The sequence below is a fragment of the Rhyacophila brunnea genome, unplaced genomic scaffold, assembly GCF_057557595.1.
Source record: "Rhyacophila brunnea isolate RB1 unplaced genomic scaffold, BYU_Rbru_1.0 scaffold_17, whole genome shotgun sequence".
NCBI classification, from domain to species: Eukaryota; Metazoa; Arthropoda; class Insecta; order Trichoptera; family Rhyacophilidae; genus Rhyacophila; species Rhyacophila brunnea.
This window is the reverse complement of record NW_028232827.1, coordinates 16,286,436-16,301,555: the sequence shown is the minus strand read 5'-3', so window position 1 is coordinate 16,301,555 and position 15,120 is coordinate 16,286,436. Positions and strand designations below refer to the sequence as shown.

General features: G+C 31.4%; 2 protein-coding genes across 2 annotated transcripts in view; one reads left to right on the top strand and one right to left on the bottom strand.

Annotated features, from left to right (window-relative positions):
* LOC147073764 (putative ATP-dependent DNA helicase HFM1) overlaps positions 1-15,120 on the bottom strand; it is a 118,872-nt gene that overhangs the window by 84,689 nt on the left and 19,063 nt on the right. The gene's annotated exons all lie outside the window — the stretch shown is intronic.
* LOC147073766 (pro-resilin-like) lies at positions 5,942-14,637 on the top strand. The gene is made up of 3 exons (XM_085944914.1): positions 5,942-6,069; positions 12,266-12,372; positions 13,299-14,637. Exons 2-3 carry the CDS (start codon positions 12,277-12,279, stop codon positions 13,500-13,502), a joined length of 300 nt encoding a protein of 99 aa, XP_085801040.1. The 5' UTR covers positions 5,942-6,069; positions 12,266-12,276; the 3' UTR covers positions 13,503-14,637.

Sequence of the window (15,120 nt, the reverse complement as noted above, 5' to 3'; positions counted from 1 at the left end):
AACATCCAGCCATCCGAAAAAGGGAAAGGAGGGTCGGAAGGCCTAGACTGCGATGGTTGGGGTAAGTAGAAAAAGACACAGCATCCCTGAGAGAAACTCAGTGGAGGGAGCTTGCGGCTGACAGAAGGGAATGGAGTCGTTTCCTGGATATTGGGTTGTTGTGCCGATGATGATCAATGAAACAATTAATACAAATAAGATACACGTCATAATCAATATCATTAACGGGTTGAGATAAACATATTATTATCAAGCAAAAAATACACTTAGGTAGATCAGTGTTTCCCAAACCGTGGCGCCTCTCCCTCAGTGGTAAACGAAAGATTTGTAAATACTATAGTAAGTAGTTTGGTATGCATATATTTATATTATTTATGATATGTAATTAGATGCCAAAAATATGTGCTAAATTCTGCATTATTTCCATGCCATAATTTTGTCAGAAATACTCATTTTGAACATCGGAATAGCAATATGAAATGTTTTTGGTACGACAAAAATCATCCCTTATTATATAATGATTTCGAAAAAATCATTGGTATGTAAAAGCAATCTTGAAACACCTAAGGTACTAAATCTGGTATATGTTGTAAGTTTGGGAAACATTGATGGAGACAAACGTAAACAAACCATTCAAATATTAATTTATTATTTTTATATACTATTATTATATAACTATTTTAATGACGTTATGTAAAAAATACAATATTATATTATCATTATTTAATCAACGAAATAATCCGTTTATAAAAAAAGCTTCGTTCAAAAGTTCGTCAAAATGATAAATATAAGTAACGCACAAAACCGCCGACCTTCTAGTACCTACAGACAGACGTGACCAAACATTTTTTTTGTTCTTTTGTAGGGGTTTTAGAGACTTTTTGTACCAATACAGCCGCTAATTAACAGATTAAAATATATTATGTAAACACGCACTGCGCGGTCGTCGTGTGCTAAGGTCATCTCTTTTCATTTGATGCAATCGGGATAAGAATAAGATATAAGTACCTAAATGCCAATTCTATATCTTATACGCATAATATAATTTAATATTTTTCATAAAATATAGTTTGGCATGCGCATGGATCTTTTGCGAAGTTCCAATTTTAAAAAACAATATTTTGGACTCGATGACAGATGAACATATTATAATAAATGATAATATCGATGTTGTTATTCGCATTACGTACTGAAAAAAAATATTATTAACTTAATTAATAAAAACGAACGTAAACTAATGAGGAAGGCATACAGGCGATTTATATGATTTCCTTAATTAGTATGAAAATAATACGAATACACAATTCTTGGCAGTGGTAAAATATGGGATTAGGTACAAACTTTAAAGGGGACTTTAGGCAGTCTTTTTCTGTTATTTTAAATAAGACATATTCCTAAATTATTGATTCCTGTATAAAGTTCCTAATAAATAGCAATACTTTTTCGCAATCCTTAGATGGGCTTTCCGTTTAGTTTTACAATAAAAAAGAAACATATTTTATCGCTTAGGTCGAGATGCAAAGAATATTACATTAAATCGAAATAACATCGAAAGTCGTGCATATTATTAGCATGGAATGATAGATGAGAAAATTTTAATTGGCAAGGCAACGTCGCGTTCAGAAAATTCAAACTGTTAGCATTTGTTAAATTCCAATTGTTCGATAATAAAAATATATTTTTTTTATTGACATAAAAACGTATAAAAACTACGCAACATACATTGTGAACTAATTTAATAAATGTAATAAACTATTTTTTTTATTCAACGAATAAGACACAATATTTGAGAATCTAACATTCTATATATTGAACATACCTAATTTGAAAACATCTCATACATATACACACCAGAAAAAAATCTTTTTGTAGAAAAAAATACGACACCGGACGGGATGTGAACCTGTATCCGCTGGATTAGCGCCAGTGTGCTTTTATAATTAAGCTTCGGGCATCCTACTTAATTCCTATGATTTTAACTTGTAGTTGCTACATGAAATGCTTATCGAATTGCGTTATAATGTTGGCTATTGGTTTTAGTATATTAAAATAAGGTAGGAATCAATTAAATCCTTAATTACTAACCGATTATTTAATGGTTGCTTTGTGTGCTTTGTGTAAAAATAAGTAGATTGATTTAAAAATACATTTTTAAACCAATATTTGTTCAGTAACGCGGTACCTACGCACTTAGTTTTTATTTTAAATGGTTCACAATGAATTTTCAGTTTATAAGTAAATAATGTTTACCAATAAATCACCGCGTACGTGTAACCAAGAGCCTTAAGTATTGCACAGGCATCTATTTTTTATTTTTGTATTGTGTTAGGTAACAATAATTAAAATCGCTTTAGTCTAATGAAGGTGCCACGTTCTAGAATCTAGGACATTAAATCGACACTTGAAAAATGCATTTTATACAAAACCCTAATAAGACCAGTAGTTGTTATGTATGGTTCGAAGACCTGTGGGTCTATTCTATACTTATCGAACACTAAATTGATAAATAATATCAAACTTAGGGTAGGTTTGTATCAAAATATTAGCACTTATTGTAACAATTACACGAAGCCGGTTTTTATTGTTGCAATAAGTGCGATATTTTAACAGCAGCAAGATAGGTGCTGTTAAAATATAGCACTTATTGCAACAATAAAAACCGGCTTCGTGTAATTGTTACAATAAGTGCTAATATTTTGATACAAACCTACCCTAAGTTTGATAATATTTTTCACTTTATCACTTTAGCGGTCGATAAGCATAGAATAGACCCACTGGTGCATGACTAAAAGCATGGAAAGAGCGTTGAGCTTATTTGTGTGGACCGTCCTGTGTGGTATCTTCGGATCCATCAATAAAACGCAGTTGAGGTGGAGACGAAGATACAATTACGAGCTGTATGCTTTGTACAGGGGCCTACACATTTTACACAGGATAAGCGAGTCACGCATGACAAAGAAACTGACATTCGGAAAGCCGAAACGCAAACGAAGACTTGGGCGACCTCGTATAAAATTGAGGGATAGTGTCGAAAGTGTTAAAAACCCTGTGCATCTTAAACTGGAGGGAAGCGGCTCTGAACAGGCGTGGATGGAGGCAGATGGTGGATGAGACCAAGACCCACACAGAGTTGTAGCGCCAGAAAGATCTAATTTTATTATTTGAATAATATGTTCCAATGCCAACGATAATCAATTATTACCTACTTGATATTTTAAGATATTTAGTACAACACGGCCTTGTAATTAGTTATGTATGAAAGCATTTTTATTTCACGTATAATAAATTATTTACATAGTAAGTAATTGGTGATGAAATAGTCAACTAATTACAAGATAAAAAGAACTTTTTATATATAACGTTTATAAATTTTCTGTTGAATCATATAAACTTGACTTGCTAGCTTAAACGATCAAAAAATTTTGTAGGTACTTGATAGAAATAATACTGAAATGTCATTTTGATTTCCATAGTAACGCACGTATATATTAATAATTTAGTTTCTAGGACCCCAGACCCCTAGCAACCAATAATAATGGATTGGATTACGGATTTCTTCCGAAATAACTTTTCATACAAAACAGAATTCACTGAAAATGAATCCAATTCTACTTAAAGATGACTAGAAGTATTAAAAGAATGCATTGGCATCGTGTTCTGATATATTCTAAAAGTTTCAAATGTCTATCTAGTCGGGAAGTTAGTTCAAAATCGATTGCAAGATTTGTACCGGACAAACAACCACCGGACAAATAAGAATACGAGCTAATAAAAACGTTATAAAGTATAATATAATATGGGGTGAAAATTCTCAGTGAAAATGCTATATATGGATATCGGATACTAAATATCTATAGCCAATCTCGTGAGCCGGCGGACCTTCACCTGACGGGAGACATTGCCGGTGGCTGATAGTCATGACTATGGAGTGAGTTCAGAGGACAGCGTCACAGATCCGCTTTTAATTGCCCGTCAGAATTAATAACGTTTTATTTTTTTGACGAAAAGGTTATGACGGATAATAATTAATTAGTTACGAGGTACGAACTGAAACTCTACGGGTAAGAAGTTAACACGATTTTCCAGCGCGACCTTGCCCGGCGCGAAGCGATCGCCTGATTGATGGGATATCTTGCCAATCAATTCACTCTCACTCGGAGACAATGGCGTACATACAAAACGTCACCTTTACTTTGAGTATTTTCTCAGTTAAACACTCTCTCTATATTATAATTCTAATTGCAACATATAAATATATATTTTAATTAATTTTAATGTATCAAATAAAATTAATGTCGACGTACCTACATAACTGCAGGTCGTTTAATATAATTAGGATATGGGACTTATAGAATGAAGCTAAACCAGTGAAGTCCCTAAGCAAAGTGCCGCCCTTAAGCGGACTTTGAATGCCATCGTCTTTCATTTTTTGTTTTGAATTATTTGAAAATTCGTTAGATACATAGGCACATACCTATATTGTTAATTATTTTTGGATATCTTAAATAGACAAATAAATCAAAAGTTTTTTTTAAATTAACATATCTACACACAATTTAATGAGAATTAGAACATTTCCAAGAAACCTATTCTCAAATAGTTTAAGCTACGTGGAGGTTTGTAGCGCTGATAAGTTTGGAGGCCCCCCTGAGAAAAAAAGTCCTGAGTAAAGTTATGTTACAGAATATTTTATGCTTCGATTATTTTTTAAACTAAGATGTCGACACTTCATAGAAAACCGCCACTGCTCTTAAAAAGTGTAATATTTATATTCATTCCATCATTTTCCACTCTTTATAATGTGCTACATATACGCAAAGCATGATCTGCCTACCTCCACGGGACGTTACTGCGATGAATTATGTGATAGATATCCATGTCAAATAGTAAACCGTTGGTAGATTATAAAAGTCTACGGGCGGGCTATATTGAAAAAAATGCCAGACCACAAAACAGATTAATAAGATAGAAATGCGAAAGTCAGTCACAGTACTTAATGACGAGGTCAAAAAACGCAAGAAATACAAAGCCCTCTGAGTGTCCTCAACTTTCCTTATTTTTGTATTCCCTGTATCAGACGATAGGAAACCGAAGATCCTGACTATATAAATACTCCAGCGGAACCGACTAAGAAGGCATATAATAAACCATGAGAGATTCATAATAATTCAGTAATCTTAAATTAACTAACACATCCTGGAATTAAAATATAACTAATTTTCTACTATCTATAAACTATGTATGCCATCACGAAATTAATAAAGGAATGTACTTCAGTAATTATCAAAAAAAAAACATATTATATTGCGTTATGTCTCAAATAAATTGATAGGTAGGTATAATACATTTTAGTTATGGAAATTTCTGCGCAAGCCACTGCGGTCTGAGGGTTAAAATTTAATAAGTATCGCAAGCCTAATATTGTCATAATTAAATTTAATAAATTCACGAGTCAATATTTTGATTATTATTTTAACATCATAATCAGGAAATACGGGTTTTTTTAAAGGGATTTAATTGCTAATTATATTCACGGATACAAAACGATATATTTTAAATATAGTAGACCTTCCCAGAGGCAAGATTAAATGCCAATATGTTAATAAGATATTTAGGTATAAAATAATTTGATTTGATGATTGAACATACGTACCTATACAATCATGTAAATATATATTGTTTATATTTCCCCCCCTACCATGGATTTGTGAGTTCTACCCGGATACCGATTTTGTAAAATTAATTCACATAATATACCACTTGATACGTCATATCGACAATATAGTATAATAAAATATTAATTATGTAATTAAAACATCCCTATACGGGGTAAAAATGACTGTGTGTGCATCGTGACATTTACTTGAGCCATCGCGGTGGTGGTGGCAAGGTTACCCCGAGTTTATCATATTCTGCCTGGGAGTTATCTCGGAGACATATAAAAGCGCCGAGACACCCACTATTCAGCGTCAGTAACGTGAGATATACTTTTGTGTCAAGTCAAGTCAAGTCAGTGCTTTAAGCAAATCGGTGTATATTTTTATCGTTCCGAAGGATCACACAGCAAAGGTGAGAAGGATTACAATATTAAATTTGATTGTTTTACACATCGACATTGTGAAATAACCCGTAACATTGTATCTAATATAGTTACTTTCCATTCGGAATTATATTGTAGTAATCTCTTGGAAAGGGAATCGCTGAAACATATGAGTGAAAACGTATTATTTATTTTTTTGTCAGGAAAATTTTAACAACACAAAAAACAGTGGATACTTTTCTGATCTTTATTGCAGCAATTTTCGACATCGTGAAATAATTCATAACATACTCTGGTTATTGTGGTGATATCTTATAAAAGAGATCGTTGAAAATATTTGAGTAAAAAATTTTGTAGATTCGGAAAATTCTAGCAACATAGCAAGTGGTGGAAAATTTTCTCATCTTTATTGCAGAGATTTTCTTTAAGAGTAAAGTTTTTAACATAAACTAGCAGTAAAAAGCCTTAAGATTAATAATACTAATAATGAACGTTTATAATACGTGATATAAACACGTATATATAACATAGTTATTTTGATTGATCGTTAATCTAAAAATATATATCACAGGGTACAAAATAATACGTTAATAATAATTAAGGGATGAAATTTAAAAAAATAATACAATGAGATAATATACATACTATCAATAAATATGAAAGAAAATAGGGATATGTTTTTTAAATTATAATAATAGATGTAAAACTCATTATGTTTCTAATGTAACTGCGTTTCATTGACCTTAATTTTAGTAACGTAAGATTTTACAAAAATTATCTCAAAGTAGTTACAAAATTTAACTAATATAGGTACGCTGTAAATTTGGCGGTCTCCGAAGAAAACATTGTGTAACAGTTGTTTTTAATTATTTAATTCGCTGCAATTGTCAATGCGTAATAAACACACTTATAATGCAATTTCGACATATGGACGGAAAATAGTATGAGACAAAAAGAGATAACGCGATGGGAAAAAATCTCTGTACGACATTTTCATAATATTAGCGTCATTACTGTTTCCGCTTTATTAAATTTGAGTCATCGTTAACTTATTTATAATATTGTCAAAAAACCAAGAATAAAAAATGTTAAGTTTTTAAAATCAATTTCATATATTAATTTAATTAGTTATTCAGTAATCACTTGAAATCATCATGTATCGGTTTACTGTAAAAACCAGTATTTTTAGTAGAAAATAATATACACAAATTTAATGTCATTACTAAGTATATTATACTCTTTCATCAATAAACTTGCTATTTGATATGTATTGTAAAGAGCTTTGAAAGCTCAATTCAAAGTGTATCGTTTATTTCGAAATAAAAAGCTTAATGACCTAAGCGATTATTATTGAAAAGCAATATATTTTGTAGGTAATTAATAGGAAGTGGTATAGCTTTAATCCGGGGGCTCTGGGTTCGATACTCATGATGAGCTCACAATATTATATTTATGATATTGTCTCAAAGCCTGTGGTTGTATTAAACACACTACTGTCATTGGAACTCGTGGCCTGTTGTAGTGTTAAAAATAATATACTTATATGTATATATATTCTATATAATATATAGTAGGTAAGTAGGGTAAAAGAAAAATCGCTGTAAAAATATGATAAAAAAACTATTGGAAAACGGAGTACTACCAAATGCTTTCTCTTTTATTTGAAAAATAGCTTAAAACACCTTAGATAGGTATTAAAAGCGAAACAATGCCATATGTTTATTATACAACAACCAAAGACGTCTAAGGCCCCGCCCAGCGTACGGGCGTTTCGCGGAGCGTTGAGCGGCGCACGAAACTCAAACGTATAAACCTATAACTAAAAAAAGACATTGTCTACGAACATTTTCACAGACGGTTATACGTTTGAGTTGCGCGCGCCGCTCAACGCTCCGCGGAACGCCCGTACGTTGGACGAGCGGTAAGACACCATTCTTATATCGAAACGGACCCTAAGCGTATGAAAGTGAAGCTGAAAAAGGTTACTAAAGCTAATGATTAAATTAGCTGCCGTGTTGTTTTGCATTTCAGATTAATTTATAGCAAATGAAATGTATGTGTACTCGGAGATTTATATACCTACTAGGGCTGCACTGAAATATTTTTTTTAAATAATGGACTAGAATATTAAGACGAACAATAAAAAACAATCGCAGATTTCAGCATAATATACAGTATTACAAGATGTCAAAACTACCCACCAATTTGTTGCTACTATCACGTATAAAATATTAATTTTCCTATGACTACCAATTAAACCATACTAAATAAACTGGAATCGCACATCAATAATTAGGGTTGTAACACAAAATTTTCATATTAATAAACAAGGGAAATTCATAATCTTTGAAAACAATGTCATTAATAATTTTTAGGTAAATTGATTCTGATCGGATACTAAACTTTAATATTTTTTTTATTATTTACTGACTTTTTAATGTACTTAAATTTATTTTACGTAAATAAATTATATTTTATCATTTTCTTTACACCATTACAAAAACATATCTGTGCTATATTATAGAGGTTTATGTAATGGCACTTGTCAATAACCTAGGAACCTTTACCGCGTAGGTGTTTAATTAATTATTTTGTAAATTACGTTAAAACAAAAGAATATTATTACGTTTAGATAATAAGCAAAACACAACAAAAATTCAATGACAAAAAACAGTTTGTTCGAATCAATCGACACGAACTTAATAAATGCCTCGTAACTAATAATACCTAATTAATGTGTTCAAAAAAATATTGTGTGCATTTAAGTACTTGGCTGTACCATAAGAAGTAGGAAAAAATTAACTAAGTAAATCGGTGAGTATTTTTGCAAATTAAAATCGTTAATAATTAAATGACTCTTTGGAACGATCGACTACAACTAATAATATATAACTAATATTAATTGAAGGGTGTTTTCAAAGCTTTCAAAACCGATTGCATGTGACGTATTCACCACAATATTTACTATATTATTACTAATACTAATAATTAATACAAATTATATTTTTGACAAAGTTCCACAATTCCGTTAAACGACGCCAAAGCATATTGGCGCGTATGCAGTGGATGCGGGTTCGTGTACAGCAGCTGGGCGCCGTATTTTTTTTTTTAAAGATTTGTACAGATATCTGAGGTGTTTTCAAATTATGCATGTTCAATAAAGAATGTTAAATTTTCAAATCTGGGAATTATTCGTTGCCTAAAAAATTGTTTATTAAATTATTAGCAAGTGCAAGTACCTTATAACTATTTTTGAGAGATTCTGACGCCGGTTAGTAATTAAGGTAATTGATAAAAACTACTCGTTAGTTTCGTCATAATTAGAAATTGCACATGGCTCAATTGGTAAAGTACATGGGCACGAATTCATTGGATGCGGGTTCATGTGCCGCTGGTAATCGTTTTTTTTTTCAAAAACGTTGTTTCTAATAGCTATACATAATAATATATCTGAGTTGATTTTAAAGTATATATGCCAAATCTTTTGTCGATAACTTCTTTATTATACGTACACCTGACTGTAAAAAGCTCAGACACATGCATAGTGAAGCATTCTAAAGCTGCATTCAACTTTGATGTGAAAATTAAAACAGATACAATCTACACCGCTAACAATTGCAAACTACGTGTCTGTTTTGGCTTGTCTGAATCGGTAAATGCATTATTTTCCTAATAATTAAGACACAGCCATACAATATCGTACACACGTGTTGCAACGTGTTCCGCAAGAGACCAGAGTATAATTTTGAATCGATTTTCGCGATAAACCAAACACTGTGACAAATGGTTGCCAGAAAACAATAGGCGACCCGTGAGAGATTAGTCGGACGTATCATGATTCGTTAATCATGATGCAGAGCATTGTGGTAAACTAATAATGGGTTGGTAATACCTTAAAAAGATTAAGAATCAAATCTTAATGCTGTCATGCACACCACTGGTGTAGTCAATATGTTTTATTTGTGTTTAAAGCTTCGCTAATAATGATTAAAAATCAAGTAATTTTCAAGAGAATTTTTATGGTAAATCACTCGTAACCGTAACGAACATTTCCTCCGATACCAACTGGCCACTGCGAGCAACAAAACTATTATCTAAAAAGACATATACTATAATATTGTAGGATTACATCACATCACATTCAGTGAAAAAATGTCTATATATAAATTAGATGACTGATTATCCAAAATATACCTGTCTTTTCTCCACATAGCAACGGAAAAATCAAGGGCGAACGCGGAAGACGGTAGTCTCCTATTCGATTGTGAGATGCTTCTATGCGAACAGTGGAGTGCATAGGTCGCTGGAGAGATATAACAAGGATATTTTTGGAAGTAGTCACAATCCCCATTCGTGAGGAATACGAAAACAATAAAGAAATTTTATTATTATTAAATTAGTTACTCATTCAAGTTAATTAATTCTTTATTTACCCCGTAATTAGTATAATGGTTTATAATTTAAATAATTATAGGTGTATTAGGTATTTACATACTATATCCATATTTAAACAATAGGTACATAAATAAATCTTTCCAACGATGAATAAAGAAGTTTAAAAAAATCAGATTCGAAGCTGAAATCAACGTTTTACTTTTATTATGTAGTTATTACTACAATTTTAGGTTTTTCGCCTAGGTAACAATACAAATTGTACCTACATTAATTTTCATTGAAAGTTCTGCTGATTTTCTAAAAAATCAGAATTATTATAACTGTCATCATTTCCAATGCTACAGTGCTGAATTACACTACACATTATATTGTTTTATATACTTATAAAAAAAAAACTATCTAACTATAATCCGCCGTTAATATTTTTGCTAAAATTTTGACCTTTTTACTAAACATTTAAATTCACATTTCCGTACTAATTAGTGCCTATTGACGACATCGTAAAAGATCCACAACTGCACCACTGCACATGTGCGCAGATAAATTTAGCAATTAGTGAACAATATAATCATGTGAGGCTCTCATTGAAATCAAGGTTGTACTTTTTCATACATTTTTTTATAATAAATAAATTATAATATAATACGCAAAGCTTTTAGACAATAATGATAACAATTATGATAATACAATAAACGGTAGGCAAATTAAAATTTGATAGCTGATCTTGAAACAATAATGCAGGTAATTTTTAAAAAATAGTATCAGTGATTTTTTTTCTACAACCGGAAAGATTGTTACAGAGGTTCGTCAGATATAAATTGAGGTGGTTTGACTTGAACAGTATCTTTGGCGTATAGAAATGAAGGAAACTATCCTTTCATAGAGGCGGCCAAAAAAAATGTATCATTAGACTCATACGTCTGGCGATTGAAGTTCTACCTTTGTCATTTTAAACTTTTTGAGGTATTAGAGACATCTAGCGTATTGTCACACCGAAGTTCGATTAGATATTATAAATATAAATAAATTCAAGTTAGACACATTTATATCTTATAGAAATATAGGTTAGTAGTTGTTTTTTAAAGTTGTTAAAAAAATCTCTCAAACAAACGCAGTTTCGAAGTGCACTGACTGGGTCAAACGCACATGCATTTGGATGTTTAGGGCATGTGCCCGAAAGGATCAAATTTTAATTTTAGTTTATTTATATTTCTCATGAATATTAATTAAAAAAAGTTTACAACATGATATAGAAATACAGTAAAAACTTTTAGTCTACTGAGTTAGTTAAACAGACAAAAATTATAAAATATTGTCTAAAAAAAACACACCTCGCGTAAGTGGAATACATTGAAGTTTGAAACAATTTGCTTGAAAACATACAGCTATTCCCTTCATGCATATTACGTCTACACCTTGGGATAACAAATTTAATGACTGATGCTTTTTCTAAAATCCCTGTTCCAATTTAAAAAAAAAAGACAGTTTGCAAGCATGCATAAGAGAAGATCAAACGAATTAAACCATGGGTATCATCCAGTATCCATACAGTTTCAAGTGAAGAAATTTTTTTCTGTACCTTCTCCACCATAACCGGGGACCAATCAAATCAAACCTGCTTCGAATTTATTATAAATAAATTATAAAGAGCTTAACGAATGACTAATAAACAGTCTTCGTAATAGACTCTCTACACAATATGGACACCAGAAATCGTGTTTGCATGTGAATTCTATGAAAGTTTGTTTAAGGTTGCATTCAAATGCATTACATGACTAGCCCTTTAGCTAACTCTATATAAATTATTCTATAAATCTTTCGTCATTTCAGAAAATCACAAGATGACCAATATGAGGATAGCATTCGTGTGCGTAGCGGTCGTCGCTTTCGTCGCCATGTGCAGCGCTGCACCACAAGGAGACGAGGCCCCGATGCCTGTAAGTACCCACCCGTAGTTGTTTCACAATACCAATTCCATGGAGCATCATTAAGCTCGCAATGCAATAGTATTAAAAAGATTTTACCAGAGTATCAGTTATAAGCAAAAGGCGAAAGAGTGAAATTTAAAATTCTTAAACACACGTATTCCATTCAAAACTATTTTTCGGTCGACGTTGTGAAATTTAAACCATTCGCATGCTAGATTGTGTTGGTTCACACTCTAGCATACAAAGTTATTTTTAACACTAATAAGAATATCGATACGGTATCATTTTTTTTAAATTGATATACTTGTGATGTAAAATTAAAATATATTGGACAAACTGGGAGATCTAACAAAACATCAAAATTTCAGATTGCCCAAGAAAAGGACATAAATCTTTTTACTTTAGCAACCAATTGTTTTTTTTTTTAATAATCATACATTCGATTATTCGATATCAGTAAAATCTTTAAAATCCTATATTTCATAGCTACGTTTTTTTCATACGTACACGTAAAAGAATAAGACCAGATATACGAGATAGTGCGGTACTTACGGTTAAATAGTTAGAACATACCGATGGTGAATAATGAATAGCTATTATAATTTCCAGTATAACAATAGATGAGTGTTTAAAATATATACGACTATACATACTTCTAAATATTGCGGGGCGAGTAATTCTTGAATAGCTTCAATATACCTAGAACATTTATATGTGAAACCTATAAACTAATTAATGATTCCTGCTAAGGATTCAGAAATTAGGTATGTAATTAAAATTATAATTACAGATTTCAGAGTTCTACTAAATAAAACAGTATGTCATTGTCTTGTTTTTTCTTCTCGGTATAGGTACTACTTAATGCCATATAGAATAAGTAATAATTATTGAATATATTTTATTAAAACAAAACATTTAAAATTCTTAAATTACAGTATGAATACAAATACGATGTCAAGGACCCCGAGAAGAACCTTTTCTTCGGAGCCAACGAGCTTGGAGATGCGTCAGGAAAAGTGACAGGTGCCTACAAAGTGCTCCTGCCTGATGGCCGTCTCATGACTGTGGAATACAGCGTGGATGGAGAGAGCGGCTTTGTACCCAAGATTACTTTCGAAGAGAACGCTAAGCCTCTGTAAGACCATACCATCAACTCCCAGATGGACTCCATCCACATAACAATTAACTGAAGCCGGATTTTTTTAACATCATGTCAAACATACTAGGTAGGTAGTGAATTTTGACATGATAACCATCATTGTTAAATCAATAAACCAATACCTATGAAAAGAAATTACATCAAATAATCACAAAAAGAGCTAAGGGAAACACTCCACCTGATGATTTTCATGCAATGACACCACAATTATCTTGGTGACAGTAAATTGACACAAGATTTTTTTGTAAAAATCTGTGTCATTTGAATATTTACAAGTAGTGATGTAATTGTGTCAAAATCATTTTTATTCACTCTTAGACGTAAACTTAAAAAATCCGGCTCCTGTACAGCAATGTTGTACAGTGAGGCTGCAATTTCACATCTTGCATAGCCCTGCTGTACAGCACAGAAGACATGGTTCGTACAAATTGTCTGCAGAATAATGTGGATGGACGGTCTAACATAAACCTCCGACAAACTGACTCAATGCACACATATGATTAGGCTCAAAGCTGATTTGTAAATACACTTGTATCTAATAAGAATATACTATATATTTAAATTTATTTTTAACTACAAACCTAAATATACGGAAATAATTACAGTCTTCTAATTTATAAAAGAAATTAATTTTTGTGGCTTTACATTGATTGATTTCATACAATGAAATCAATACTATTTTAAAAATAACGTATTATATATACATACACCTATTTTTATTACTTATCTGAGATTTATTTTTACTTATTTTTTGTCAATTGAACATAATACTATGTATTGTTTCAATGACCTTTTTTGTTTATTATTTTATTGTATTTTAAATTAACACTTTTTCCTACCTGTTTTATAAACTAACAAGCAAACGCGAGGTGACATACCACGCAATAAAATGTATTTTGTTTCGATAATAATATTTTGAAATGCTGTTTAAAAATATATATTTCTTAAAGTAAGATTGATGTAAATTATAAAAAAATACTCAAAAAGAATATTTATATGACAAAAAAAACTCTCAGCAATGCATGATGTGATATTTGCCATTTTTAAGATGAATTATTATTTTTTTTTACATGAAAATTATTTTTAAATAAAGATTTTTCTATGAAAAGAAACAATTGAGTTCTATTATTCGTAAAAAACCCCAAGACAAACAATCTGATATTGTATTACAATATGATGTATAAAGAAGAAAACCTAGCTGCGAAAGCACACAATCTTGCCAACTGCGGGATAATACATGTTTCCCCATACATTTTCTTACTGTGCACAGTACATCCATGCACGTGTAAACGGAGTATTAGACGTCGCTGGCAACCAAGTTGACAGTAACTACAAAGCATTAGAAAGAAAATCAGCATTAACAAACATGGTTGCAGGAAACCAGACGATAATGCGTAAGAGCCCTTAAGAGCCTTAGAGAAATTAGTAGAAACTACTATAAATAGATTTTGTGAATTTGTGTGAATATTTACATTTTAGTTAATTTCAAAATTACCATAATATTTGACTTAACAATGTTTTATTGTAATAATATAGTGTTTACAAGAGTTTAAATCTTATGTTGCACCATCTACATTCAAAGGGATTTGACTTTTTTG